The following is a 26,085-nucleotide window of genomic DNA, read 5'->3' as shown; positions in this document are numbered from 1 at the left end:
AAAAAAGCAATATTTAAAAAAAAATTAATACTGAAGTTCTGAGGAGTTAAGTTGTGGCGGATCGGATTTTTTGCTCCCATTCAACAAATACTTTTTGAGCTCCTTGTGTATCAGGAGCTGGGCGTATAAACCCTCACAAGCAAAGTCCTTGTGCCTTGTTTACATTTTGTGGCCCAATGTCTTTTCTTTATATACATATTTTAAACGGCTTATTGAGGTAGAATTATCTATCTCATGAAATTCACCCATCGTGATTGTACAGCTCCATGATGTTCACTAGATTTATAGACTCGTGCAGTCATCATCAGCCTGGTTTTAGACATTTCTGTCGTGTCTTCTCCCTTGTGCGTTTGTGTGTGTGTAATTTATTTTTTAATTCCAGTATAATTAATGCGGTGTTATATGAGTTTCAAGTGTACAATATAGTGATTCAACAGTTCTGTACATTACTCAGCGCTCACCCTTCTGTGAGTGTCTTTAAAATAAGTTTTCTATTGAAGTATCACACCCATTCGGAGAAGCGCATAGATCCTGCGTGGACAGCTTGATGAATTTTCCCAAAATGAACACAGCCATGTAACCACCACCTTCGTCAAGAAGTAGAACATTACCGCCATCTCCGCCTTGGGTGCCTTCCCCTTCACTTCCCGTGCGTCACCCCGATCTTGACCTTAACGTCCCAGATTCCTTTTGCCTGTTGTGGAACTTCTCTCAGTGGATGTCTCCAGTATATATTTGTTTTGTCTGGCTTTTTCATTCCACATCATGTTTGTGAGATTCACCTGTGTTGTGTGTGTGGCAGTAGTTTGTTTTCATTGCTTTATAGTAAGTCATTATCTGAAAATCTGTCCCACTGCAGATGAGCTGCTCGGTTTTTGGTGATCATGAATTCTCTTGCAGTGGGCGTTCTCATACATGCTTTTGGGTGCACCCGTGTAGCTCTTTCTGTTGGTGTAACCTGGGTATGACGTTCCCGGGTCAGGGAAGGCATGTGATTTTATAAGTTGTGGATTTTACGTGTCGTGGAAGTTTAAACCACCGATGATGTGGCTTCACGAGGGTAGAAGAGAGACAAGGGCCTAGGCTGGGAGGGGTGTTGTGTGTGTGGTTGGGGATTTGGAGCGAGGGTTTGGTGTGTGAGCTAGCCTTTCTCAGGGGGGTACTTGGCACATAAAAGTAAGCGCCCCCAGTGGGTGAGGGTGAACCCCTCCTGGGTGCAGCAGGGAGGGTGGGGGTGGAGGAGGACTAGGGTTGAGGAAGTATCAGGATGTCTGGTAGAGGGGCCAATGAGTGCAGGGGCCAATGAGTGAAGGACAGCACTCTCAGTTCACCAGACCTAAGAAGGGATGGGAGAGGTGATGAGATGTGGAAGGGCGAGGGGGTGGGAGAGAAGCATTCCGGGTAGGAGCGTTTTGAGATGGATCCAGAGACCTCCCGGAGGGGACCGGGAAGAAAGGATTCAATAGATACGTTAGAGTAAGCGTAGCAGAAATGAAAGAGATGGGGAGCCAGTGCTGAGGTCACAAAGAAGGGGTTTTGGGGAAAGTGGAATGAAAATGCTTTGCAGTTTGCTCTGCCTGTGAAGTTTTATATCTGCCCTTTATATATGACATAGAAGAAAGCTAAGTACAAGTTTTAAAGTATGCATGTCTTAGGCCTACTTTTTTGGACCTGAACCCAACAAACAGTTCTGTGTTGGAGCTCTGGTTGTTTCTATGAGGTCTGTGTCCTTGGAGCAGTCTTTTTAATTGCCTTCGATTTCAGTTTCTTCACTTAAGGAGATCGACTGTGGTGGGCATCTTCACAGTCTTGCCCCTGTTCATCTTCTGTGGTCCTTTGTCTAGAATTTTAGGTGTTGGTTTTCCATTGAAATCAAAGTGGTGGTTTTGTATGTTTATATATTACATGTATAGATACTGGGAAAAGAAATGAATATGGTCATGAAGCAGACAACAAGCTTCTTTCTTTGTCCTTTACCTGAGGTTACTGTCAGCTGAGCTTCCTTGTACTCTCTTGGTCTCCTGTATGAGGACCTTCCTTCCTTCCGTTCTTTTTTTTTCTCTTTCAAAACATTAAAAAAATTTTTTTAAATTATTTATTTGTTTATTTTTAAATTTACATCCAAGCGAGTTAGCATACAGCGCAACAATGATTTCAGGAGTAGATTCCAGTGATTCATCCCCTATGTATAACGCCCAGTGCTCATTCCAACAGGTGTCTTCCTTATGCCCCTTCCCATTTAGCCCATCCCCGCTCCCGCAACCCCTCCAGCAACCCTGTATGTTCTCTGTATTTAAGAGTCTCTTATGTTTTGTCCCCCTCCCTGTTTTTATATTATTTTTGCTGCCCTTCCCTTATGTTCATATGTTTTGTGTCTTAAATTCCTCATATGAGTGAAGTCACATGATGTTTGTCTTTCTCTAATTTTGCTTAGCGTAATAATACCTTCTAGTTCCATCCGTGTAGTTGCAAATGGCAAGATTTCATTCTTCTTGATTGCCGAGTAATACTCCATTGTGTGTGTGTGTGTGTGTGTGTGTGTGTGTGTGTGTGTGTGTGTGTACACACCACATCTTCTTTATCCATTCATCTGGAGGCCCTTCCTTTCTGGGTGTGGGCTCTTGGACTATGGGAGTCAGTGTCCTTTGAGGTCCAGGAAGAAGCAGATTTGAGCATTGGGCGGAGGGGCAGGAAGCTAGAAGGTGTTCTGTGCGGTTTACTGTAGGCTGGGCTGCCTATCGTAAATGGGCAGGGTGTACTCCAGGGTCAGGAGCTGGCGGTAGTAAGGGAGTTCTTTGGGGTAAGACTTAAGAATAAGAAATGAAGTGCCCTTGAGAGACGGTTTTAAGTTCTCATCTGGTCATTAACAGTGTGATCATACTTTATCATGGTTTAATTATCTGCAAAGCTGGAAAACGTTCTTTCCTCTTGTCTAGAGGGTTATGAGTGTACTCAGTATTTTTGCCTTTTGTTTCTAAAATTCAGAGGGGTGCCTGGCTGGCTCAGTTGGCGGAGCATCTGACTCTTGGTCTCAGGGTCGTGAGTTCGAGCCCCGTGTTGAGTATAGAGATTACTTAAAAAAAATTTCATAAGAAATTTTAGTACTGGTCATCATGTGTTGAAGGAATAGTAATAAGACAAAGGTGGTGTTAGTATCTTTCTATAAGCATCTCCTCTCTCTCGTTTCTTGTCCTACATTTTTTCTCTCACCGAAGTGTCCCACCACAGCTCCTCTGGCCACTAGTGCTCAGCAGGTGTTTGCCTCCAGCGTTGCTCCCCTCGCTGTGGTGTCCCCTCTGAGCATCTGATTTCTGTCTTCCTGGTCCTCTTACTGCATCCTTAGCAGTTCCTTCTGGGCCTTGCATTTTCATCCCGCCCCCTTTTCCTGAAACAGTGCCTGGGGGGGGTGTGGCACCGGGGAACGGGGCTCTACTCCAGGGGTCTGAAGTTCCACATTCTGGTTCTCTTTCTGTTCCTTATCTTTCCATCTTGTGCAGGTGACTTTGCTTTGGAGCCTTGGTTTCTTTTCTTTTCTTTTCTTTTCTTTTTTTAATATGTTTTTATTTATTTTTGAGAGAAAGACAGCACAAGCAGGGGAGGGGCAGAGAGAGAGAGGGAAACACAGAATCTGAAGCAGGCTCCAGGCTCTGAGCTGTCAGTACAGAGCCCGATGCGGGGCTCAAACTCACAGACTGAGATCATGACCTGAGCTGAAGTCTGACGCTTAACCGACTGAGCCACCCAGGCGCCCCCCAAAAGTACTTCTTGATCAGCTATGTTCTGTGGAGGAGAACATGGGTGTTTTTAAACCTAGGAAGGCCAACTGAGTGATTGACTCACAGGGAGCTCAGCAAGCTGAAGCCAGGGAAGACTCCCATCTCCTGGCTGTGCAAATTGAGTGCCTGTCTACAGGCTACTTATATTATTTCCACGTGGCTTATTGTTTTCTGTGCTTATTCTTCTGGTTCACTTCATGTCATGGACATCCTGGATTTTGCAAAGGATGAAGTGGAGACAGGAAATGGTCATTTTCTTTTCAGAGGATGGCCCTGTCAGGTCTTGATTGTCAGTTCCAAGGCAACCCTGTGAGTTGTGAGGTTGGACTCTGCCCCAGTCTGCCCCGGAAAAAGTTAGCTTTCTGTCTCAGACTGCGTACAGAACTCCCATCTCCTGCTACCACCCAATGGGCAAATCCCACACATGCCCTGATAAGCCTCTGGATTTCCTTGTGGATCTGAGATGCAAGGAAACTGATCCAAGAAGATGATGGTCTTACTTCTTTCCCTATCTGGTCCTGCCGCCCAACATTGCTTCAATGAAGCAATCACAAAACCAAAGAGCTCTTATAGGTAGCAAGAAATTCAGTGGATATAGAAGGGATTGGGGGGGGGGGGGGCACAAGTTGAAATTGAATATGCGTGAGAAGGACTAGACGTTGGAGAAAGGAGTGCCTGGAGTTTACATGAAATAGATCTCAAGGCTCTTGAGGAATCAGAGTGCAATGAGTCAGGCACTAGACCCTACAGAGACTTGTTCTTCTCTCCTCACTTTGTCTTTGTCAACACCTGGTTAAAGGTTGCTCTTAGCCCATTGGACACCCCTCCTTCTGCAGATGAGATCATGCCTGAGAGTCAGACTTAAGCTAATTTTCAGTCTGTTATGTAGGAAGACTGCAGATGTTACTTTTCTAACTTTCAAATATGTAAACTTGTCACCTTCAGAACCATCGAAACTTACTTCTGGTTTCCTAATGATATGTAGAAGGAGCATTTACTGGGGTGGGAGGGGGTGGTAAAGGGACCTGGTTTGAATAAATCATGTCCCTGGATCTCAGTTTCTTTTTCTCTAAAACAGATTTGAATGGGATGATCTGTAAGAGTCCTCCCCATCAATCTCAGATTTAAAGATTGGTGTCTGCTTGGCTTATTTTGTAATTAAGTTTGTCCTGCATAGAATCTCCCTAATAACGATATGTTCCATGGCACCTTTGTCTTGTTAGGTTCACCAGGGCCCAGTCATGAAAACCATTTGAAAGATTGCAGTTGTGGTTACCAGGAAGTGGAGGGAATCTAGGCTTAGGGTTGTACCATTCTGATGGAAATAAACACTGGTGGGGATGTTTCTCAGGAGGAGCTGCATTAAGTAATTTCATTGTCTGGATTTCTTTTGCATCATAGCCTACTCATGAAGGTTACTTCTCTTGTTTGGATATCTGGACGCTCTTTCTGGACTATCTGACAAGTAAAATTAAAAGCCGTCTGGGAGACAAGGAAGCAGTTCTCAACAGGTAAACCTCAGAAATACTGATAAATAGAAATAGACATTTTTGCGTTTTTCTTGTGGCTTAAAGGGACAGCCAGGCTGTCAGACCTCTTCAGTGAAACTGGGTCACACAAGCTGGGTAGGTAGTAATGTCATTGAGTATTTTCATATATTTTTTCCCCCTTTAAATATTTCATTTTCTTAAAACATTTTATTTTGTGATTAAAAATGTAATTTGTATAGTTCTTTAGCTGTGATAACTGTCTCAAGGGTTTGTTTTTAAGTGGCCCTTATTTTAGAGATTAAAAACTGAAGTATTTATTGGATGGATGAAATGATAGGACGTCTGGGATTTGCCTTAAAATAATCCACTGGGATAGAGGGAAAGGAGGGTTGGCCGTGTGTTGATAATTGATGTTGACCTTTATTGATGGTAACTTGGGGTTCATTATATGCTAGCTCCTTTTGTATGTGTGTGAAAATTTCCTAAATAAAGTATAGTAAATACCTGCTGTGAAAAATAAGTATTTTAAAAACTAGGAAAAGATAGAAAAATATAAAGAAAAGATATCCATAATCCCACAGTCCAGCGATAATTACTTTTGTACTTCCTATTGTATTTATTTCTATTTTATTTATTTAATTAAAAAAAACGTTTATTTATTTTAGAGAGAGAGCGCGAGTAAGGGAGGGGCAGAGAGAGGGAGACACAGAATCCGAAGCTGGCTCCAGGCTCCGAGCTGTCAGCACAGAGCCAGATGCAGGGCTTGAACCCATGAACTGCGAGATCGTGACCTGAGCTGAAGTCGGATGCTTAACCGATTGATCCACCCAGGCGCCACTCTGTTGTATTTTTTAAAAAACAGAAAATGGGGAAATGTTTTTCCCCTTATGTTCCTCAAGGTCATTTTTCTTGCTTGCAGGCAGAAAGTGTAGTTCCTGTCCACCATAGTTATTTAGTTAAGAAGTGAAATATTGAGCTAATGAATCTAGAACGCTTGGCACATTACGAATGCTCGCTCAGTAGATGGCATCAGTGGTTGGTGGTGAGTGAACACCCCTTCCTAGCAATGTGCCCCGTGGGGGGCGGCGAGGAGAATCCTGGCCTGGGAAGAGATCGGACCCTCTGGAAACCCACCCTTGTATTGCTGAAGTTTTAATGAGTTTTTATAATCTTAAACTGAATATTTGCATTTCAAGTTAAAAATCTGCACTTTTGTTCCCAAACATATTTGTGTGATTGCAAAATAGCTTGCAAGTTGCTTTGTTGTCAGGTCAGATGTGCTTTGTGGGTGTATATTCGTGTATCCGAAACTCTTACACAACCGTAGATCCTGTTTTTGGTGATTTTGCCAACTAAAAGTTAGTTATTGTGTTTTTGAATGAGATTCTACAAAGGAAAGGTATTTTTGCCGTATTCTCTATTTTGTATGCTGAACAGTTGGGTCCTGTAGTTCCGGGACTGTGCTTGATTTTGCTATGTTTAGTGGGAGACTTGACATCTCACGCTTGTTGGAAGAATAAACTGAGGAAATGATTAATATGAAAATGCTTTTTAAAGCACAGTACAAAAGTGTTTTAGGTGTGGAGAATATGGTTCCATTGAGAAAATCTGCAGAGTGTAGTATTAAATAGATTTTAGTATTAATCTGGCAGATTATTAGTGTTAAAGATACACTTGTGCACACCAACCTACTGACAGAAGGAGCAGTGGTATACAATTTAAATTCCTTTTCTGCTTCATGGGAGCAGTGTTACTTCTGGTCAAGTTATATGCTGATCACATTTCCTCTTGCAAAATGTGCATGTTAACCTCTCTCTCAGGATGGTTAGGATTCAAGGAAATCACATATATAAAATGCCTGGCACAGTATTTAGCCTGTATTAGGCACTCAGTAAATGGTCGCAGTGATGACTGCAACCATGATAATAAGTAGTAGAAGACGTTGCTGCCGTCGGACTGTGGTGGTGACCATGGAGTTCAGTGATCAGGGCCCCCAGGTGGCCTAAAGGCCTTTTAGTCCACCTTCAAATGTTGACCTGTCTGCCCAGGCATCTGTCATCTGATGTCACTGGGTTGTCAGGGGTGATGGCTGATCACTTTCAACACTAGGAATTTTTTTTGATGTTTATTTATTTATTTTGAGAGAGAGTGTATGAGTAAGAGAGGGAGAGGGAGAGAGAGAGGGAGAGAGAGAGAGAGAGAGAGAGAGAGAGAGAGAGAATATGAATCCCAAGTGGGCTCTGTGCTGTCAACACAGAGCCCAACGATTTGGGGCTCAATCTCAAAAACCATGAGGTGAAACCTGAGCTGAAATCAAGCACAGGACGCTTAACTGACTGAGCCACCCACATGTCCCTAAGAATTTTTTTATTGATCATTTGATTATCATCCTAAATGAGGCTTTCTAATTCTTTATGACTTTTTTTAATGTTTATTTTTGAGAGAGAGAGAGAGAGACAGTGTGAGTAGGGGAGGGGCAGAGAGGGGGAGACACAGAATTCGAAGCAGGCTCCAGGCGCTGAGCTGTCAGCACAGAGCCCGATGCAGGGCTCGAGCCCATGGACCAGACCGCGAGATCATGACCTGAGCTGAAGTTGGACTGAGCCACCCAGGTGCCCCTATGACTTTTTTTCCCCCAAACATACACTTACAACACTTTTATGCCCTTGAAAAACAAAAAAAGCCTTGAAATCTTCAAAGCTGGTCTGGGGTTTTTTGCTATTAGTTAACCATCACCAGGGAACTGTTTATTGAGCAGATATCACTTAGTATCTGGGTTACAGATTACAAAGAGGGCTGTATAAGGTAGTCCGCTGAGGGGCACAAACAAAATAGTTGAATTTTAACGTCTATATTTTTCCGGTCACCTCTTAAACACTGTATATTTATGTAGGTGTGCGCTCAAGTCCTTAAATGAAAGTTTTGAAGTGTGGCAACCACTGTTCTAGGTTCTAAGAGACCCTGATGCGTCAGAGATGTGCTGTTTCGCAAAAGAGTTGATAAAGACCACTGGCTACTGGTCGTGACCCACTCATTTTAACTAAAGCACGTAAATGTGATCAAATGTTTTTCAGCTGGTAAAATGCATCTGAAAGAAGTTGAGGTGCTTTTGGAATCACATTTGTGGCTTAAGCCAGAATTTCAGAAGCAATTGATGTTGCAGGAACTCGTCAAGAATGTTTTCTTGGTGTCTTAAATGGGAAACGTAGGTGTGGTTAAGTCACTCAGTTCCTGTCCCTTGCGGTTTACAGGTTTTGCATCATCCATCACAACAAAGTGGTGTAGGCATTGTAGGCTACAAATTTAGAAGCACAAATGTACATGAGTTTATTTTTGGACCTAGGAGCTTGGAAATCGGAGCTCCTCATGTTCCTCACTCCGTGAGAATGCTCCAGAGTTTCTTGATCAGAGCTGCTGGGGACTTGGGTCCCTCTGTGCGAGGACTGTGTTCTGTAACTTAGCAGAACAAAGCCGCTGCTGGAGCTCGTGGTCCGGGTTGGCCATCTTCAGGTGGTGGTTTGGGAAGACCTGAATTTCAGTTTCCTTTTCCTCCGTTGTACTCTGGGGAAGGTTATGCTGACTTACAGGTTGTTGAGTAAATGAAGTGAACCGGTGCGTGTCGAGTAGCTTGGCCGACAGTAGGTGTTTGGTGAAGAACTGATTCTCTTCTACTCGCTCCCTCTCACTCCCTTCTCTCTGTGCTTGTCACTGTGAGAGGAGCCACCTGTGTAGGAACTTCTTGCAGGAAGAGGAGGAAACCTGAAGGGAGTTAAGCAACCTCTAAAGTTCTCGAGTCACGTCCTGTGACCGCTTTGTCGTGAGAGTGCTGGCAAGGACCAGCCACAGAGCAGCCAGGGATCCCGAGTGACACCGGGTTGGACTGTAAACACATGTGGGCGAGCGTGAGAACAATTGCTGCCCTTTCCTTCCGGGTGGGTTTTCTGCTTAACAAAAAGGAAGTGCTGTTGTGACCCGTGACATTTTGATACACTTAATAAAAGGTGTCAACTAGGTTTCTATCAGGGCTCCGGTCGTTTCCTAGCTCCTAGGAAGAGAAATTCATGCTGTTGACGGCCCCAGAGAGCAAGTGAATGGGGTCTCAGTAATTTCAAAATTGGGCTGGCATCCCACCCCTGTCCTTTGTAGCCCTCTCTCACTTGGACTTTTGTCTGTTTATTGCCTGCATTTATTCATGTTTTTGTTCATTTGTTCTTTCACCCGTCCTTTGTTTACTGAACACCTACTCTGTAGTTGTCCTAACGTGTACAGTTTTATTTAACTCAAAGTTGGGGTGCTTCGGAATCACATTTGTGGCTCCAGTCACAGAGGTCTGTAGGTTTATGACCGTTGCATGTTTAAACATTTAATGCTACACATTTCTCTCTGAGTACTGCTTTAGCTTCATCCAAAAAAATTTTTAAGTTTGTTTTTGAGAGAGAGAGAGAGAGAGAGAGAGAGAGAGAGAGAATATATATATATATAGAGAGAGAGAGAGAGAGAGAGAGAGAGAATTCTCAGAGAGAGAGAGAGGGAGGCCCAGAATCTGAAGCAGGCTCCAGGCTCTGAGCTGTCAGCACAGAGCCCGACGTGGGGCCCAAACCCATGGGCCGTGAGATCATGACCTGAGCTGAAGCTAGATGCTTAACCAAGTGAGCCATACAGGCACCCCTCACTGAAGATATTTTCTAATTTCTCTTGGGGTTTCCTCTTTGCTGTTTAACTTCCAGATATTGGAGATTCTCCATCTGTCTTGTTACCATATTCTAGTTACCATGATCTGCAAACGTAGTTTGTGTTCTTTTTAATTTCAGTTCTTTTTAATTTGTTAAGGTTTGTTTTATGACTTAGTTTTCTTGGTGATTGTTCATCGCGCACTTGAAAAGAGTGTGTATTCTGCTGTTGTCGGATGGGGTGTTGTGTAAATGTTGGTTAGGTCGGGTTGGCAGGTGGCATTTCTGTGTGTCCTCTGTCATGTTCAGTCAGTGACCGGGAGAGAGGTAAGCTCTCCGTGTGTAATTGTGGGTTTACCAATGTCTCCTCTCAGCCCTTATCAGTTTTTGCTTCATTTATTTTGAGACTCTGTTGTGAGTTTCACACAAATTTAGTTTCCCTTTTCAGTATGTTTGTTTGACTCTCTGTCTTTATCTGAGGTTTTTAAGAGGTTGCTCTGGTATTACAATATGTCTACTTTTCCTTTTAACCCTTCACCACTGAGAGTGTATGTAGAAGAAGCCTTGTCACCACATAGATCCTTTTGCCCTCCCTTTATACTGAAGTTGCCACATGTTTTATGTCTATATACGTGGACAACCCCAGCAGACAGTGTTTCATTTTTGCCTTCATCCATCATTCATATTTTAAAGATCTGAAGAGGAGAGAAATAGTCTGGAGAACACTAGAGAAATGGTATTTTCCCAGACATTTTCAATTTCTTGCTTTTGTCCTTCGTTCTTAAAGTTCCAGGTTTCTTTCCTATGATCATTTACTTACTGTATTAACGAACTTGGGCTGTCCTGACAAAATACCACAGGCCGGGTGGCTTAAACAGCGGGAATTTACTTTGTCACAGTTCTGGAGACTGGAAGTCCCGGCTCAAGGTGCTGGCAGGTTCACTTCCTGGTGAGGACTCTTCCTGGCTTGCAGACTCTCGCCTTCTCCGTGTCCTCATGTGGCCCTTCTGTGCTTGCATGGGAGAGCGAGTGGCACGCATGCACTCTCCCCTGTCACTTTCTCTTCATGTAAGGCCACTGTCCCGTTGGATAGGGTCCCACCCTTATGACCTCACGTAACCTCTGTTCCCATTTTATAGGCCTTATCTCCGAGTACAGTCACACGGGGGATAGGGCTTCAACATAAGAATTTCCAGTGGACCCAGTTCAATTCAGTGCCTAGCACCTCCTGCCCGAAGAACATTACGGAGGATGGTTATACCAGCTGCCTTAAAAAAAAAGTCTTTGATAATTCCAGGGTACTGGTGTCTTGAGGTTGGCTTCTGTTGATCGTCTTTCCCTTGATTAATGGTCAGTGTCTCCTCATTCTTTGTATGCTGACTAGTATCTCGAATGCTTTTACCTCTTTATGTGAACCAGCCTCAGGCATGGCTTCCGTCACCACGGTCACCTTATGCTCAGAGATGCTGCATGTAGAGACCTCGCACCCGCAACGCAGGTAGCAGGAATGAGAAGGGGAGAGTTGGACAAAAGGCTCTTGTCCGGAGGCTCTGCCCTGTGACTCCTCTTAGCATGTCCTCGACCACTGCCGTCTGCGAGGGAGGCTGGGAAATGTGGTCTTCCACTTGGCCTCAGCGCCCAGTGTTGTCTTGCTGAGGAGGAAAGGAAGAACGGGTCTCGGGTAGGGAGCCAGAGTCTGCCACACCCAAATACTCTGCCCACCTTCACCAGCCACTTGGGGAGAGCAGTTACTACCTGAGTGTGTTTAGCCTGGTTCCTGGTTGGGGTCCGTTTTCTATGGGATAAGCTTTTTTGGCAGCCAGAGCTGCTAACTGCCGGTAGGGGTTTAGGTCTAATTTAGGGTTATTCTGTGCATTTTACAAAGTCTTTAAAGTCCCTTTTGAGCTCAGCAGGACAACTTGTAGATGACGGGTTTCATCTGTCCTCTGGTCTGAAGAAGATTTTCTTTCCTAGCAAAATTGTGAAAATGCACTGGTCCATCGTAGTGATTTATAGCATAAACCTTGTGTAACTAACTTTAGGAATTTATGTCTGAGCAAATGGCAAATATAAGCTCCAGGCTTAAGTGTTTGATCTTACCTTTCTCTGAAGTCGACTGAAATAGGATTTTGAGGCTGCTGGCAATTCTTCCCACAGACGTTGCCTATTTTGTGAGTGATCTTCCCTGCCAGCGTTAGTTTCTGGGCGGCCTTGCTTGGTTGCCCGTCCAGCCTGGGTTGTTAAGTCATTTGCAAACACTGCGGGGAGGGGTGGTCAGTGTTTCTGTCTTAGTGAAAAAAAGAACTCTTGCGCCCACCAGACTCTGCAGTGTGACAGCATAGGAGGATTTCCAAGTAGTCTCGAGACTGTGTACAGAGTCGTTACAAGGGTTGTAGCAGACTAGATGGACTGCCTGTATTTGATCTTGGCACTGGATTCCTTTTAGCTGTGGTTAGCTTGTCTGGTACTCACCTGTGTTGGATTAGATGGTTCATCAGGTAGAGTCCTGTCAGGAGAACGGACACCACACTTAATTGTTTTAAGAATTCGGTGTAAGAGATTGATGAAACCGGCGTTGGAGGGCTGGAAGAGCAAGAAGGAGACCCCAAGATTCAGCAGATGAGAACTACAGGAGGCAGCCCATCCCCAGGGCTGAAGGAAAAGAGTGGAGCTGTTCAAATCTGGATCGCAGGGAGGGGCCCCGTGCAGCTCAGGTCTCTGAAGAGAGGGCACCCAGGAGATCGGCCACGCAGGGGGGTGGAGGCTTGGAGCTGGTGCTCACTCCCGAGAGGACGGGGTGCGACCTGGCTGCTGCTGGCACCTCCGAGAGTGCATGCGGCTGGCTGTAGGAATGTGAAAGCTGAAAGTAGGACCAGTTCTTACCTCCAGGTGACCGTCACTGGGGTGACACTGCCAGGGCAGCGAGCCCACGAGGAGAATGGCATCCCTGTGCTCCTGCTGCCTCTTGGTCTTCCTCCAGCGCCCCTGCTGCAGAGCCTCCAGGCAGAGGAGAGGTGTGCTCTGTGCAGCCTGGGCCCCGACGTCACAAAGCGTGCGGCTGGATTGGCGCCGGACGCCTGGCGCGAGTGCCCGGCTTTGTGAGTGGGAGCAGTCCCTGAGCCTGTGTTGGAAGCGTTTCGGGACAGACATTTAGGCTTTGGGATTTGTTCTTGAAAATTAGGGTTTGGTGGCCCTTGGGTGTGACTGCTGCATGTAACTTGGTGTTTTCGGAGGTAGGCTGTCATCACACATGGGAAATAGCCAGGCCTGGAGCTTTAGGTGTTTCTTTGAGAAGGGGCAGGGTTCCTCCAGACCTTTTCCATTTCTTCCTTTAGGTTTTAAGTGTTCTGACTGAAGGTTTTGGGGGAGTGAGTGGAGCAGGCTCGAAGACCATTGGTGGTTTATGCATAGAGAGGAGGGCATAGGATGTTGAGTTAGGGAGCCCCAGGTTCAAATCACCTAGCTTGGTGACCATGGGCAGTCTGTCTGACTTTTGTTAACTGTGGTTTCCTTGTCGGAGAAACACCAATAATATACCTACCTCTCACAGATGTTAAAAGGATTGAATCATGGAGTTGAACCTTCTATTGAATCGGTGTAAATTGATATTTATATATTATTACTTATAATCCCTCGGGCACCCGTTGAGAAAATAACTCAAGAGTATATGGTGAAAAGAATGCCAGGGGAGTGAAAAGAAGTATCTGTTTAACACAAAAGAAGGCATTAATGGAGGAGCTGAACAAAAGATACTGGCAGAAGTCCTTCCTTACCAGTAATTACATTAAACGTAAAGAATATAACTTCTCTAGTTTAAAAAGCAGTGATTAGCAGAATGGATTGAAAACACATGATCCCACTACATGTTGTCTATAAGAGACTCACTTCGGTTTCAAAGACACAAACAGGTTGAAAGTAAAAGGATATAAAAAGCTATTCCATGTAGACAGTAACAAAAAGAGATTCAGGGCAGCTATGCTAGTGTCAGACAGAATAGACTTTAGGACAAGAGCGGCTGCCGGGGACAAAGGACATTGTCTAATCATAAAGGGTCCATCCGTCAAGAAGGTGTCTGGAACATAGCAAAATAAAGAAATACCCCTGCCACCATTCCACTCTCACATATGCACTTGCCAGTCCGTAAGCTAAATCTAGTTCAGATACTGCTTGTATATGGTAATCCAGCAGGGACGCTGTTCTTCTTCAGAGTGTAGGAGGCCTTTTCAAAACCCAGGCTAAAAGCCTGCTGTCACCTGTTGTTGAATTTCTCCCTGCCGCATAGGTACGAAGACGCTCTAGTCCTCTTGCTCACGGAGGTGTTGAATCGAATCCAGTTCAGATACAACCAGGCCCAGTTGGAGGAGCTGGATGACGAGACTCTGGATGATGATGTAAGCGGCGTGGCCTAATCAACTGTAGTCATTGTCATTTTCGGTGTGAGTCCAAACGGAGACTTGGAACCTGTAAGCTCTCTGCTCTGGAGCCAGAGTAGTCTTACAGTTTGAATTGTGTGTTTGAACTTTACAGTTGACCTTGACCAGTGTGGGGCCTAGGGGTGCTGACGACCTGTGCAGTTGAAAATCCCAAGTATAACTTTTGGCTCCCCTAAAACTTAGCTGCTAACAGCCTGACTGTTTACCGGAAGCCTTATCGACAGTCGATTAACACATATTTTGTATGTTACATGAGTTCTATACCATATTCTTACCATAAAGTTAGCTGGAGAAAAGAAAATGTCATGAAGAAAATGGTAAGAGCAAATACATTTCCAGCGCTGTACTATGTTTGTTGAAACAAAAAATCCTGTGTAAGTGAACATGCCCAGTTTAAACCTGTGTCATTCAAGGGCCAGCTATATATCCTACTCGTCTTTTGGGGTTTGTTCATTGTAAAAAGAAGTTGACAGACGTTTTTACCTGTATGAACTAGGGAGATAAGTAGAGACACCATATGCACAGTGAGAAATGGTTGAGCAAGGGCCCTGTATTGCCTTGCACCCACACCTCTGCTCCCCACTCCGGGCAACGAATAAAAGCTAGCTAGATGCAGGGTGAGGGACAGGGCATAAAGAGCTCCTGAAATGGTAAGGCTAGGATGAAAAGAAGTCTCTTTTGAGTATATTTTGTCAGTCAGTATCTTAAAATCAATCTTGAATTTATTGACACTCGTGTGCCCAACATGGGTAAGGCAAATGTGTTGAAGGACACAATTCCCATGTTCCTTTTTCTTAAGCACCGTGCACTTTAGAATTTTCAAGTCACTGGTAGGGCTCTCAAAATAACTGTGCCCGTGGCATGGCTGAGACCTTGAGGGTGGCCGTGTTTGGGTTAGAAAGAGCCTTGTACTTGGAACTCAGAGGCCTGGGTTTGAATCTCTGAAACCTTGGGCCACAAGGAGATAGAAGTCTGGGCCTTAGATTTCTCTGAGCTTAATTTTCTCTTCTCCCAAAAGGGGAGCGATGTGGCTGACTGGCCTGTGCTGACGGTTACATGACGGTAATGGGTGGAAGGGCTGGCTGCATGCCTGCTACGTCGTGGGTGCTTGGTAAACTTTAGCTTCACTTCTTGTTAGCTGTATGATTTAGTTCAGTGCTTCTCACGTTGGAGCATGGGTAAAAATCGTTGGGACAGCTTGTTAAACAGACTTTGATTTAGGGGTGGGGGCCACAGAATGTACGTTTCCTACAAGGCCGTGGGAGATGCTGGTGCTACCGTGTCTGTGGACTGTACTTTGAGTGGCACTGACGCAGTCCGTTCTGCTAGGGACCTAGTAATGCACTGTTTCAGAAGGTAATGAACAAGCGACCGGTTCCTATAGCTGCGTTCTCATAGAGGGGCCTTGAGCATTTCACCAGTGGCTTTTTAAAATCTCTGTGTCCCTGTGACTGTAGGGGGAAGAAGTAGGTCATTCTCTCTGGATTATGTGCTGAGGAAACAGCTTTTTAGGAAACGAATTCATTGGATTAAAAAAAAGATTCCAGGTTGGCCTTTTTAAAGTACCAAATGACCTGGTTCCGTCGTTTGCCACTTCTTCAAGATTTTATGTCCGAGAGTGGACTTGAGGTTGAGGCTAGATGGGCAGGGAAGATGACAGGACTGCCTTTCCGGGAGAGCTGATCCTTCTGTGTTTCCCCCACAGCAGCAGACAGAGTGGCAGCGGTACTTACGCCAGAGCTTGGAGGTAGTGGCCAAAGTGATGGAGCTCCTTCCCACACACGCCTTCTCGACACTGGTAACTCACCATCGGGAGGGGAACGAAGAGCCTGATTCTCTCCCTGCACATGTAGCACGAGTAGTAAGGCTTTTTTGCTCACCGGTATTTTAAAATACATAGGTATACGTTTTAAACAAAGAATAATGATGACCATCACCGACCCTCAAAGTTTAACAAATGCTAACATGTCCCCAAATATTTTAAATCCGCTTTTGGAAGCCCTGTTTTTCTTCCTGAACTCTCACATGTAATATGAATTTTACTAATGCCTTCAGGCCTGCATCAGTAGCTCAGAAACGACCAGGCCACGCAGAGGACTTCCTGCTAAAGATCGCATTGCTGCAAAGTGAGCCTTTGTAAAGCCCGTCGCTAGCACTCTGCGTACATTCATGTGCTAGAATCTTAGTCATAAGGACCGCTTTCCTTCACTCAGTGGTGCTTGTTATTTGGGGAGATTTCATTAAGCCTATCTCTTCTTCAAGGACAAGATGATTTGGGGGAGGGGGGTCTTGTGTTCTCTTGTAGACAGTTCTGTTGTGTTTCGCCATCTGCCTTTCGTAGGGACCTGTCACATTGAAGTCTGATCTTTGTCCTAACGGTGAGTTAGCAGCTTTAGAAAGAAAAGATACTGATAGCTCTGGTTATGAGGGTCCTGTCTGCCAAATGAGTAAGGGAATCAGACTTCTAAAAAATTGGGCCTGTCTTTTCACTCTGCCATGCACTTAAATAAGGCAGATTATCTGACAGTTCTTTCCAGAATAGGATTTCCCTTGGATTTGAAGGGAGATAGGTTCCGTCTTTAAGCTCTAGAAGGTGTAGATCATTTGGGGTTTGGTGTCCTCTTTTAGGAACCGTAATAGTCAAACCCAGCATCCATTGCTTTGTTTAGAAAAGAGTTATCTACCTGATAAGTTGTTTTGTTTTGTTTTGTTTTTTCTTTTCTGATTCCAAACATTAATTGGTGGTGTGAATTGTAGAAATTGTTGAAGGCAGGGCACTGAAGGGAGCCACTCCTTAGCTGGCAGTAAAGGTTCTCAGAGAAAAGGGTATTTTTAATCTGATGCCCCTCCCCACCCCCCCATAGATCTTGTAATGTTTTAACGTTAAAATGCTGTTAAAAGTTGGACTTATGTTTGTTTTTTTTTTTAATCTTTGTTTTTTTGTTTTCAGTTCCCAGTTCTTCAGGACAATTTAGAAGTTTATCTGGGTTTACAGCAGTTTATAGTTACTTCAGGGTCAGGTAAACTGGTTTTTATTTTCTAATTTAACCGACATTAAGAAAACTACCGGGCTAATATTTAATTATTGCCTTCTTTGCTGTCGCAACATGATTTCTCCACTGCCACCTCCCCGCCGCTCTGTCTCTCCCCACTTCTAAACGGAAAACTTTCTTAAAGAGTCAATGACAAAAAGGAACCGTGGGGGAGGTAAAGGATGAGGCTGTGACAGTGCATTCCGAACAGGTGTTTCAGTGAGAAAGAAGCAGCTGATTTGGAGCAAAGAGGGGGGACTTAGAGGGGGAAAAAGAAACAAAAGCCCAGCAATTAGGCTATTTCCTTATGTCTTTGAAACCAGCAAGCACGCCAGGGAAGAATGGCTTTGGGCTTTGCTGCCGTGTGCTCGTTCCTCCCTGGTGTTAAGCAGTAAGAGGACCCAGGAGCGGCTCTGGAGTCGGCCGACCTGTGTGGGAACACGCCGACAGCTCGTGGCCATTAGCTCTCCTCCCGTAGCTGGCCCGCGGGAGGCCTGGCTGCAGCTGGCTGGGAAGACTTTGGGCTGCCCTTGGTAGGTGGCTTCACTCACCTGCTTGGGGTTTAGGGTCAGCAGTTTTTGGCTGTTTGGTTGATAACGATAACAGCTTCCGTGTGTAGAACACACGTCACACGCCAGGCACTGTATTCTTTGCCTACGCTGTCTTTAACTCTCAACCTGTCCTGGTCTCCTATTTTATGGAAGAGGAAATGGTGTCCAGAGATGTCACTTTGTCCCAAGATGGTATAATAGGGAAGGATTAGAAAGTTGAATGAACTAAAATCTGCCGTCCATTTTTTGCTAGCTAGTTGAAAACACCAAAAACTTCTTCTTGTGCCTACAAATGCACCCGTGCTTCCCCGTATCCCTCCAGCCTCCCCCATCTTCTTCCCAGTGTTTTCCTTCCAGGAGTCCTGCCTGGCCCCGGCCCCCAGCCCCTCTGCTGTGTAATTGTCTCAGCCTGGCACAGAGCCGCTCAGGGTAGAGACCATCTCCTGGGCGAGCTTGTTATTCATGGCAGAGCCTCCACGAGAGGCTCTGTCTGGGGCTGCCCTTCTTGGTGGCCTGTGACGGTTTGTTTCCATGACTGTATTATTAGCTTCTAAATAATCCGCTGGGCCCCAGGAGGTTGATGGGACTTGGCATGCCCCTAAGTTTGTAGATAGGTTAAGAACAGCTTACAAAGAACTTTAAAAAGATCACTTTTCAAAGCAAACATGCCTGTAAAATATGCTGTCAACATTAACAAAAATCATTTGACTGTATAAATGCTACAGATGTTTCCAGCATCCATTCTTGGGGAAAATTGTACCCTGGTGGTCTCTCCCTCAGGGCCACTCATCAAATTAGAATGTACTCAGCATGCTAAAGACCTGGTCTTGATCTTATTCTCGATCTTTTAAGAAATTGAGCATGTACTCCTCCACCCCCCCCAACTGGACTCCTACATAGAGCTTACGTTGAGTCTGTCTTGAGGAGAAAAATCTGAGCGACTCCTAAATCCTTTTTCTGAGACATACTGGTAACTTAGAGTTTCTCATCCGAGAAGGATAATCTGATTTATTTTTCCCGGGATGAAATATCATATACCTGTTCTCACTGAAGCCCGTTTACTGGAGGTTTCCCAGTGTGCCTGGCCTTTCCAGATGGTTTATAAATCTCATCCCTAGCACTGCTCCTTGGTGCATACTCCTCTCAGGCCGGAGAAATGCTTAGTTTTTTAAAACGATCTCTCTTATCCGTGACGAAGCATTCCCCCATCCCTTGGTGGCTCCAAAGCCAAGTTTCCAATGCAAAGCCTATTAAAAAATGGAAACTCTGAATACATTTTGTTCCCTGGTTCCCATGGCCATCTAACTTCTCAAATAACCTCCATGCTGGATTAGCAGCCTTCCTGCCTCTTAACAGAAACTGTGGCATCTTCCTCTGAGAGGGTGACCCCTCCATTCATGTGCTTTACCTCTCACCAGCTTTCAATTCTCGAATCTCCCCTGGAGGCTGTGTGGATGGGAGACTGACTGTTTACACCTGCTGCTGATCTTCCTGCCTCTACTTCCTCATTAGGACGGAGACGAGGCCTGAGGTCGCTGTGGCACCTCAGTGGCTGTGTGCGGGTCTTGCCCCTGGGAGGTCATCCTTTGCCCACATTGCCTATCTTTCTCAACCGTCTGTGGTTTGAAAGATCCCGTGTTTGGTTGTTGTGTCTCTTCTATTCTTTGTTCTGGTTGGCTTCATTTATGACCTACTTGTTCTCTCAGAGTAGGATTCCTCAAATGGGGATTTTCACATCTCTACCTCCGCAGCCCCCCCAACAAAAGAAGCCTGAGTTATATTTAACATGAAGATGTTTTTCCCCCCGGGCATTGATTTGCCAGGGAGCTGTCCTTTGGACGTGGTAAAAAGCGCATGCACCTAGATGGCTTCAGGGCGACTTGCTTGATGGAAGATCGCGCTTCAGTGCAGCTGCGATGTTTTCTGTCCCGCAAACCTCCATGTGGCAGTGATGTCCTTCTGAGGGTTCCCCTTTGCGGCTGTTCTTTGCTATTAGGAGGACATCCAAGCCTTAGCCAAATAGGAGGAGAAGGGGGTGGTTCTGAACGGCTTTCTCAGTGGGAACTCAGGTGATTGCTTGCAGCATCTGGTGCTGCTGGCGGTGTGAAGGTTCTAGGCTCGGGGGTGGGCGCAGAGATTTTAATTTGGGGTGCCCCCTGCCTGTGTGCTTATCTGTCTTGCAGACAGTAGGCAAGCCGCAGTCGCAGTTTGCATTGACACGCGCTGTAGATGGTACGTGTGTCTTCAGTTGAATTATACAGAATTGCAGTTTTGTTCTGTCAGAAGTGGACACATATCAGCAGTTTCTTATGGTTCAAACTGATAGTTTAAAATCACAGTGGTCCTAAGCTGGTTTTCATTCCAAGTACTGCTCTTTGACAAATTCGGGCAGGTTTAGAAGGGAACGAGCAGGATGGCAGGGATTCTCAGCCAGAGGGTGACACGGGAAACGAAGGGATGCAGGGGTGTATTTGAGCCGCGAGGAGAGTCTCTGTCTCTGCCTCTCCCCAAGGCTGCCGTTCGTAAGCAGGCCTAGGCTCGTTTTGTGTTCTTCCCTTGGGGTGGGACCAGGGATGCCAATAAGGAATTGTGGGGGGAGGGACACTTTTTCTCTGTCGTTTCTGGCCAAGCTGTTTAAACACGGAGGACTCCCCGAAGAGGCTTGTGGGGAGAGGCTGGGAGGAGGCCCCGCACCGGCTGTAGCCGGGTGGACTCAGGAGCAGGCGGGGAGGCCTGCTCACAATGACTCCAGGACTGTTAGGACCCAGACGCCAAAGGAAACCCGATTTAGGGTGGTATCTTGGTTTGGTTTTTGTTTCCCTTCATGTTTAAAACTGTTCAAGAACCTCGTTCTTGGGTAAACCTAAGGGCACAAGAAGTTGGGAAGCAGTCGGCAGGGTGGAGAGCCTCGTGGGCGAGGGCGAGGCGATGAAGGTGTGCTGGCGGAGTCAGAATCTGTCCTCGCTGCCCCGGGGAGAGAAAGGCTGGTCTCTTTTCGGCCGACACTAGCAGCACCACACCCAGTTCCAGGGCAGATTTTTCTTAAGGCTTTGTTTCCCACAGCCCTAAAGCTTGGTGTGCAAAGGAAAACAGGTTTTAGTTTACCCTGGGAGTCAGTTATATAGCTGTAAGCCTGAAAATCCTTGACATTCAGAAAGTGCGTGATTGTGGTGCTTTTGTTAGCTGGGAGAGGAGGAGAGGCAGCGTTGTCTCTCGCATGATCAGAAATACCTCTTGGTTCTCTCTGTTTTGTGGGCTCATCTGGCTGGCGTGGGGTGGTCGTCCTCTTGCTCTGACTAGAGGAGCTGGCTCACTCTAGGTCACTTAGGCTCATACCCCAGTGACCTTGGCAGGGTGCCTGCAGGCCGTGAATCCCACCGCTTGGTGTTATCCTCACTGAGGCACTCCTCTCTGTGCGGGGCTGGGGGTGGAGGACCAGGTGAGGAAGGCAGGGGTGGGCCAAAGCTGGCCTTTGTCACCGGCTCTGTCCCTGTAAAGACCTTCCTTGATTTGCCCCTTCCTTTTGTCCTCCTGCTCCTGAGGATGTGACCCACACCTTTTTCCAAACCCATGTCTACTCTTGGGGGCTGTCACAGGTCTGTTTCTAGCCTCATCACGTGGAAGCCAGCGTAGGATCTGAGGCATCAAACTTGCCGCTTCATCCGGCAATTTCTTAGGTGTGCAGCCTTTGCTGTTTGTCTCGCCACAGGTGTTGTTTATCCATAATCACATTTAAATACTCAGGGGAACATTCCCAAGGGCAGTACGAGGACCTCAAGCTCCCCAAGCCTCCCTGTACTGCTCTAGTTTGCTCTGTATTCAGCCGTATCTAATTCATTCGTTCGTCGTGGTCACTTCTTCCGTACCAGGCGCTGTGCAGAGTGTTGGCCACAGCCCCTCCCCGTGAAGGAGTTCATGGTCAGTGAGGAGACTTGTAGCTCATTAGTTTATCTTCATGTGTACTTGAGGTACCCTGGAGGGGGATGCAGGAAAGGAGGGACGCACATTCCTTCTGTTGGGCAATGTGGAGAGAAGGTCTCCCAGAAGACGTGGTGGTTATATGAATCTGGAGAAGAGCATACAGGGCGTGAGTGGTCAGGGATGCAGTGGACAGTCCGGGCAGGGACCTGAGGCACTGGGGGTTAACAGTGGGTCCGGGTGAGGTATTGGAACGGGTTGGGGGGGGGGGGCGGTGGGGGAGGCAGTGAGGTCACGAGAGCCCTGGTGTTGATGGAGGCAGGGGGAGGGGGGAGTGGTCCGGGTTCTCCTGCCTTAACTGGAAGAGCCCCAGGGGGTTTGACACTCGCTTAAGGGGAGCTGCATCTGTAGGTCTGGGTTCTAGGAAGATGCTTGTGGGACACCACGGGAGCAGGGTTGCCCTTAGCCAGTTCCTCTCTTCTAACGAGTAAACCCCTGAAATTGCTGCAGGAGGGGGCTGGTATCTAGGGAGTGGTAGGATTTGTAGGTGCCCTGTGGGCAGGGAGGGGGCTCTTGCTGTTACTGCCCTTCCCTCCCTCCTTCCGACTGGATGGAGGAGGAGGACTCTGTCCAACTCAGAGCGCCTTCTCCTGGCTTGGCTCTTCTCACTGTCTTTTGTGGACCTTTGTGGGGAGAGGGGTCCGCAAGGCAAAGAGATGGGCTGAATTGAAGATGTTTTTGTCCTTCATCTTCGCACCTAAATCACTCGGCTTGAAGAAATCGTATGGGAAAGTAAGAAAGTCTCAGGCCGTAGAAAATCACAAGTTTTTTGTTACACCTGTTTCTTAAAACATTGAAGGATGCTTCATAGTTCATTCTAACTTTGCCTTTACACTAGTGAATTTAATGGGAGCATTATTTTCCTCTTTAAGGAACCAGACTCAGAAGGGTTTGCTGAGGCCCGGAGCCAGCGGGTAGCGGGGCACCCGTCTTGTGAATCCAGGCCCCGTGCCTTTATTCTAGACCGTGCTACCCGCAGACCTTCTGGGGTGGAGTGCCAGCTACCCCCGGTTCTTTGAACAGGGGTGAATCCTGTCAGCCCAGGGAGATTCCATTCTGTGTGACAGGCCACGTGCAGAAGGCAGGCAGGTTTGCAGCTGTAGAGGCTTAGCCTGGTTCTGCCCCAGAAGTAGGACCCACATTGGGTGGGTGGCTGGGCCTCCCTGTGTGGGTTTCCCTGGGTGTAAAATTGGTGGTGTCACTACCTCAGCGTCACAAGAGGAATGACGTCAGGTGCTCCGTCCACGTTGGCACACCAGGCCGTGTGTCCCTCTTGTCTGCGCTCGCTGTCCCTCTCTCTGGCCCCGGGGTGCGTGTGGGTACAGGTTGACGTGGAGGACTGGGCCCATTTTCCCAGCTCGTGTCTGGGAAGCAGCCTGTGAGTTGCTGTGTTTCAACAATTGGTTTTGCTAAATGTAGCTTGCCTGTAGGAGCTGTTGCCCACAGTGGTAACTAAACGCGTCCTTCCGGTGGAAAACCGCCTGCGGTGTTACGTTCCAGGCCACAGGTTGAACATCACAGCGGAGAATGACTGCCGGCGACTGCACTGTTCCCTGAGAGACCTGAGTTCCCTCCTGCAGGCCGTGGGCCGGCTGGCCGAGTACTTCATCGGAGACGTGTTTGCGGCGCGGTTCAGCGACGCCCTCACCGTCGTGGAGAGGTAGGCCAGAGTGACGTCACGGCGCCGCTCCTTCTTGCGTGAGGGCGGCGTGCTGCCGGCTGTAAGGCAGACGCGGAGCGGCCACCGGACCCCTCTGGACTTCAGGTCCCTCGCTGTGACATGGAGGGGACCTGGTGCCTTGTAGCTTCTTGTGAGAGTTCACGAGATACGGCACTTAGCTCAGCGGCCGGGGGTTAGCGGCCTGTACACGTAGGCCGTTCACTTCATTGCAGATTGGGTCTGTGGATGAGAAGGCAGGGTTAGTCCCAGAAGAAGCCACGTGGGGTCAGTCTTCTGTCTCTGCCCACAGGTAAAGAGACACCGGGAAAGCCCTGGGAGTGGAAGGACAAACAGGTAGTCCGTCGGCATCTGACAGCCAGTGCTAGAGGTGGGACTTTTTCCAGCCCTGGGAGGGTCCTGAGGAGTTGAAGCTTGACTGGAGAGGTGGCTCCCAACCTCTCCACCACCAGGCTTCTGTCATTACCCCTCCCCTCGGGTCCCTCCTCGGGTTTATGGCTGCGTGTGTTGAGGACCGCTCCTGACTGCCCCATTCTCCCTGCGCCCCTCCCATGAACTCAGGCACTTAACGAGTCAGATGCTTCAGATGTGTTTGGAGGTTCAGACTGTTTCAGGGTAACCGGTGGATCGATTAGATCAAAATTGGGCAGATGTGGGTCCAGCCCACAGTTGAGCCACCGGACTCTTTCACCGGCCCACTCGCCGTATCATTGATAACACGCCAAGCGAAACCAAGCCCCAAGCCTGGTGACTTGCGCACCAGAGTCGTCTTTAACTGTTACTCTTAGCTTAAAAGCAGAGAAAACAAAGAGTTTTGAATAAATCTTTAAAAGCCAGATTAATATCAATAAATAGTAAAAGTAGCACGTGGTAGGAAACTTTCAAAGTGGTTTTGCACATATCATTTCATTCTTTACTTTGGGGGATGGGGATGCCACGTTCCCTGTGAGCCAACCGTGGCCCAGAGATGGTGAGTGCCTCTCTTCAGGCCACACTTCACAAGAGGGAGCACATGGGTTTTTGACCATCTTCCTGAGTCCAGATGCTGTGCTCTTGCCACACCACAGAGCTGTCACCTCCAGCATCCTCCTTCCTCGCCGTCCTGGGTGAGGCCTGTTCCCACTCCACTGATGGTTAGCGGAATGGGACGCGTTCTTCCTCCTTGAAATCTGTATCTTTTCAGAGTTCAGAGTTCCTGCGTCATTAGCTCATAGGTCCTTATATATACATCTTTCTGCACTGCTTTTAGGTTTGAGGCTCAGTACTTACAGGTACTTTGCAGTCTTGTCTTCATTCAGAATAAAGTGTGAGAGAAGGCTCCTTGTTACGACTATTTGATCTTCATAGCCAGTGTGATTAGCCGGCTTTTCACTCAGGCTCCACACAATAAACTTCCTAGCTAAACTGCTGCACGTAGAAATCGTAAAAGACACGTTTAGAAGCCCATTTTCTGTGTAGAGTAGCACTAAAGGATGCTGGAGAACGCGAAAGCGGAATGTAAAGTCAAACACAGGGTGACTCCACTTAACGTGAGGCCCATGGAATAGTCCGGACCAGAGGGAAAGGGGAATGGCGGTGGCCAGGGCTGCGGCGGGGGATGGGGTTGTTCTTTCGTGGGTCCAGACTTAGAGTTTTATAGGATGAAAAGGTAAAGGAGACAGGACCGGGTGGCTGCACGCTCGGAGTGTGTATTCAGTGCCACTAAATAAATGTATACCTACTATGGGAATGTGAAGAATGGAGAACAGTTTAAAGAGTTAGACACCGGGTGCATGTTGGTACGTCGCTTACGTTATCACCCCGGCCCCTTTCCAGAGCTTCCAGTCGAGAACCCTTGGCACTTTCACCCTCACTTTCTGACTGCTTCCTGACCCTCAGTACTTTGGGACTCAAGCTTGTGGTTTTCTAGTGAAGTCCCGCTTTCTGGTCCCTTCAGAGAGCAGCACTTTCCAGAGTGTGGTCCACGCGCACGGAGCCCCAGGATGTTTCCAGAGATGCAGATTTCCAGGCTCCTCCTCGCGGCTGCAGGGTCGGTCTGTGGGGTTGGACCAGGGAGCCTGCACTGTGACAGGTTCCCCAGTTGAGTGTTCCGCTCGGTGAAGTTTGAGAAGCTCTGTGCCGTGGCACCGAGGGAGAGAAACACCCATTGTCTTCCCTGGCGCCCGCCTCAGACCTGCTCCCAGGCTTCCTTAAAGAGCAGGCACGGGGAGAACTTCGCCGCGTCTCCGGCTTCTTCCCTTTGCTCAGAAAGGAGCATCCATCTCTAACGAAAGAGGCATTTTCCGTTTCTCTGTGCAGCCGGCTCTCAGTTACTGGATTGAAGGCTTGTCTGCGTGCAGTGAGCCCTTGCGCCACCAGTGGGCGCAGCAGCTTGCTTCTGGAAGGATTGTGCTTCATGTCAAAAACCCTTCGATTTGTTCTAAAACCTTTTTTGCTTTGTGCCCTGCCCTCTCCCCCAAACATTTTATCATGAACAT

At 47.1% G+C, this 26,085-nt stretch overlaps 1 protein-coding gene across 7 annotated transcripts in view; it reads left to right on the top strand.

Moving 5' to 3' along the window:
* The window catches only part of XPO6 (exportin 6), a 73,392-nt gene that overhangs the window by 26,856 nt on the left and 20,451 nt on the right, over window positions 1-26,085 (top strand). For 2 of the 7 annotated variants that reach the window (XM_040463610.1, XM_040463608.1), the window contains exons 8-12: window positions 5,178-5,287; window positions 14,219-14,327; window positions 16,078-16,167; window positions 17,320-17,389; window positions 23,431-23,590. In XM_040463610.1, coding sequence (XP_040319544.1) covers window positions 5,178-5,287; window positions 14,219-14,327; window positions 16,078-16,167; window positions 17,320-17,389; window positions 23,431-23,590 — 539 coding nt within the window. Of the gene's footprint in view, window positions 1-5,177; window positions 5,288-14,218; window positions 14,328-16,074; window positions 16,231-17,319; window positions 17,390-23,430; window positions 23,591-26,085 lie in introns of all 7 variants that reach the window. The other 5 variants (XM_040463609.1, XM_040463607.1, XM_040463606.1 and 2 more) reach the window with 3 other exon arrangements.

Source organism: Herpailurus yagouaroundi, unplaced genomic scaffold (assembly GCF_014898765.1).
Source record: "Herpailurus yagouaroundi ecotype Mexico unplaced genomic scaffold, PumYag 410, whole genome shotgun sequence".
NCBI lineage: Eukaryota > Metazoa > Chordata > Mammalia > Carnivora > Felidae > Herpailurus > Herpailurus yagouaroundi.
The sequence above is the reverse complement of the archived record's forward strand: the minus strand, read 5'-3'. Positions and strand labels throughout refer to the sequence as shown.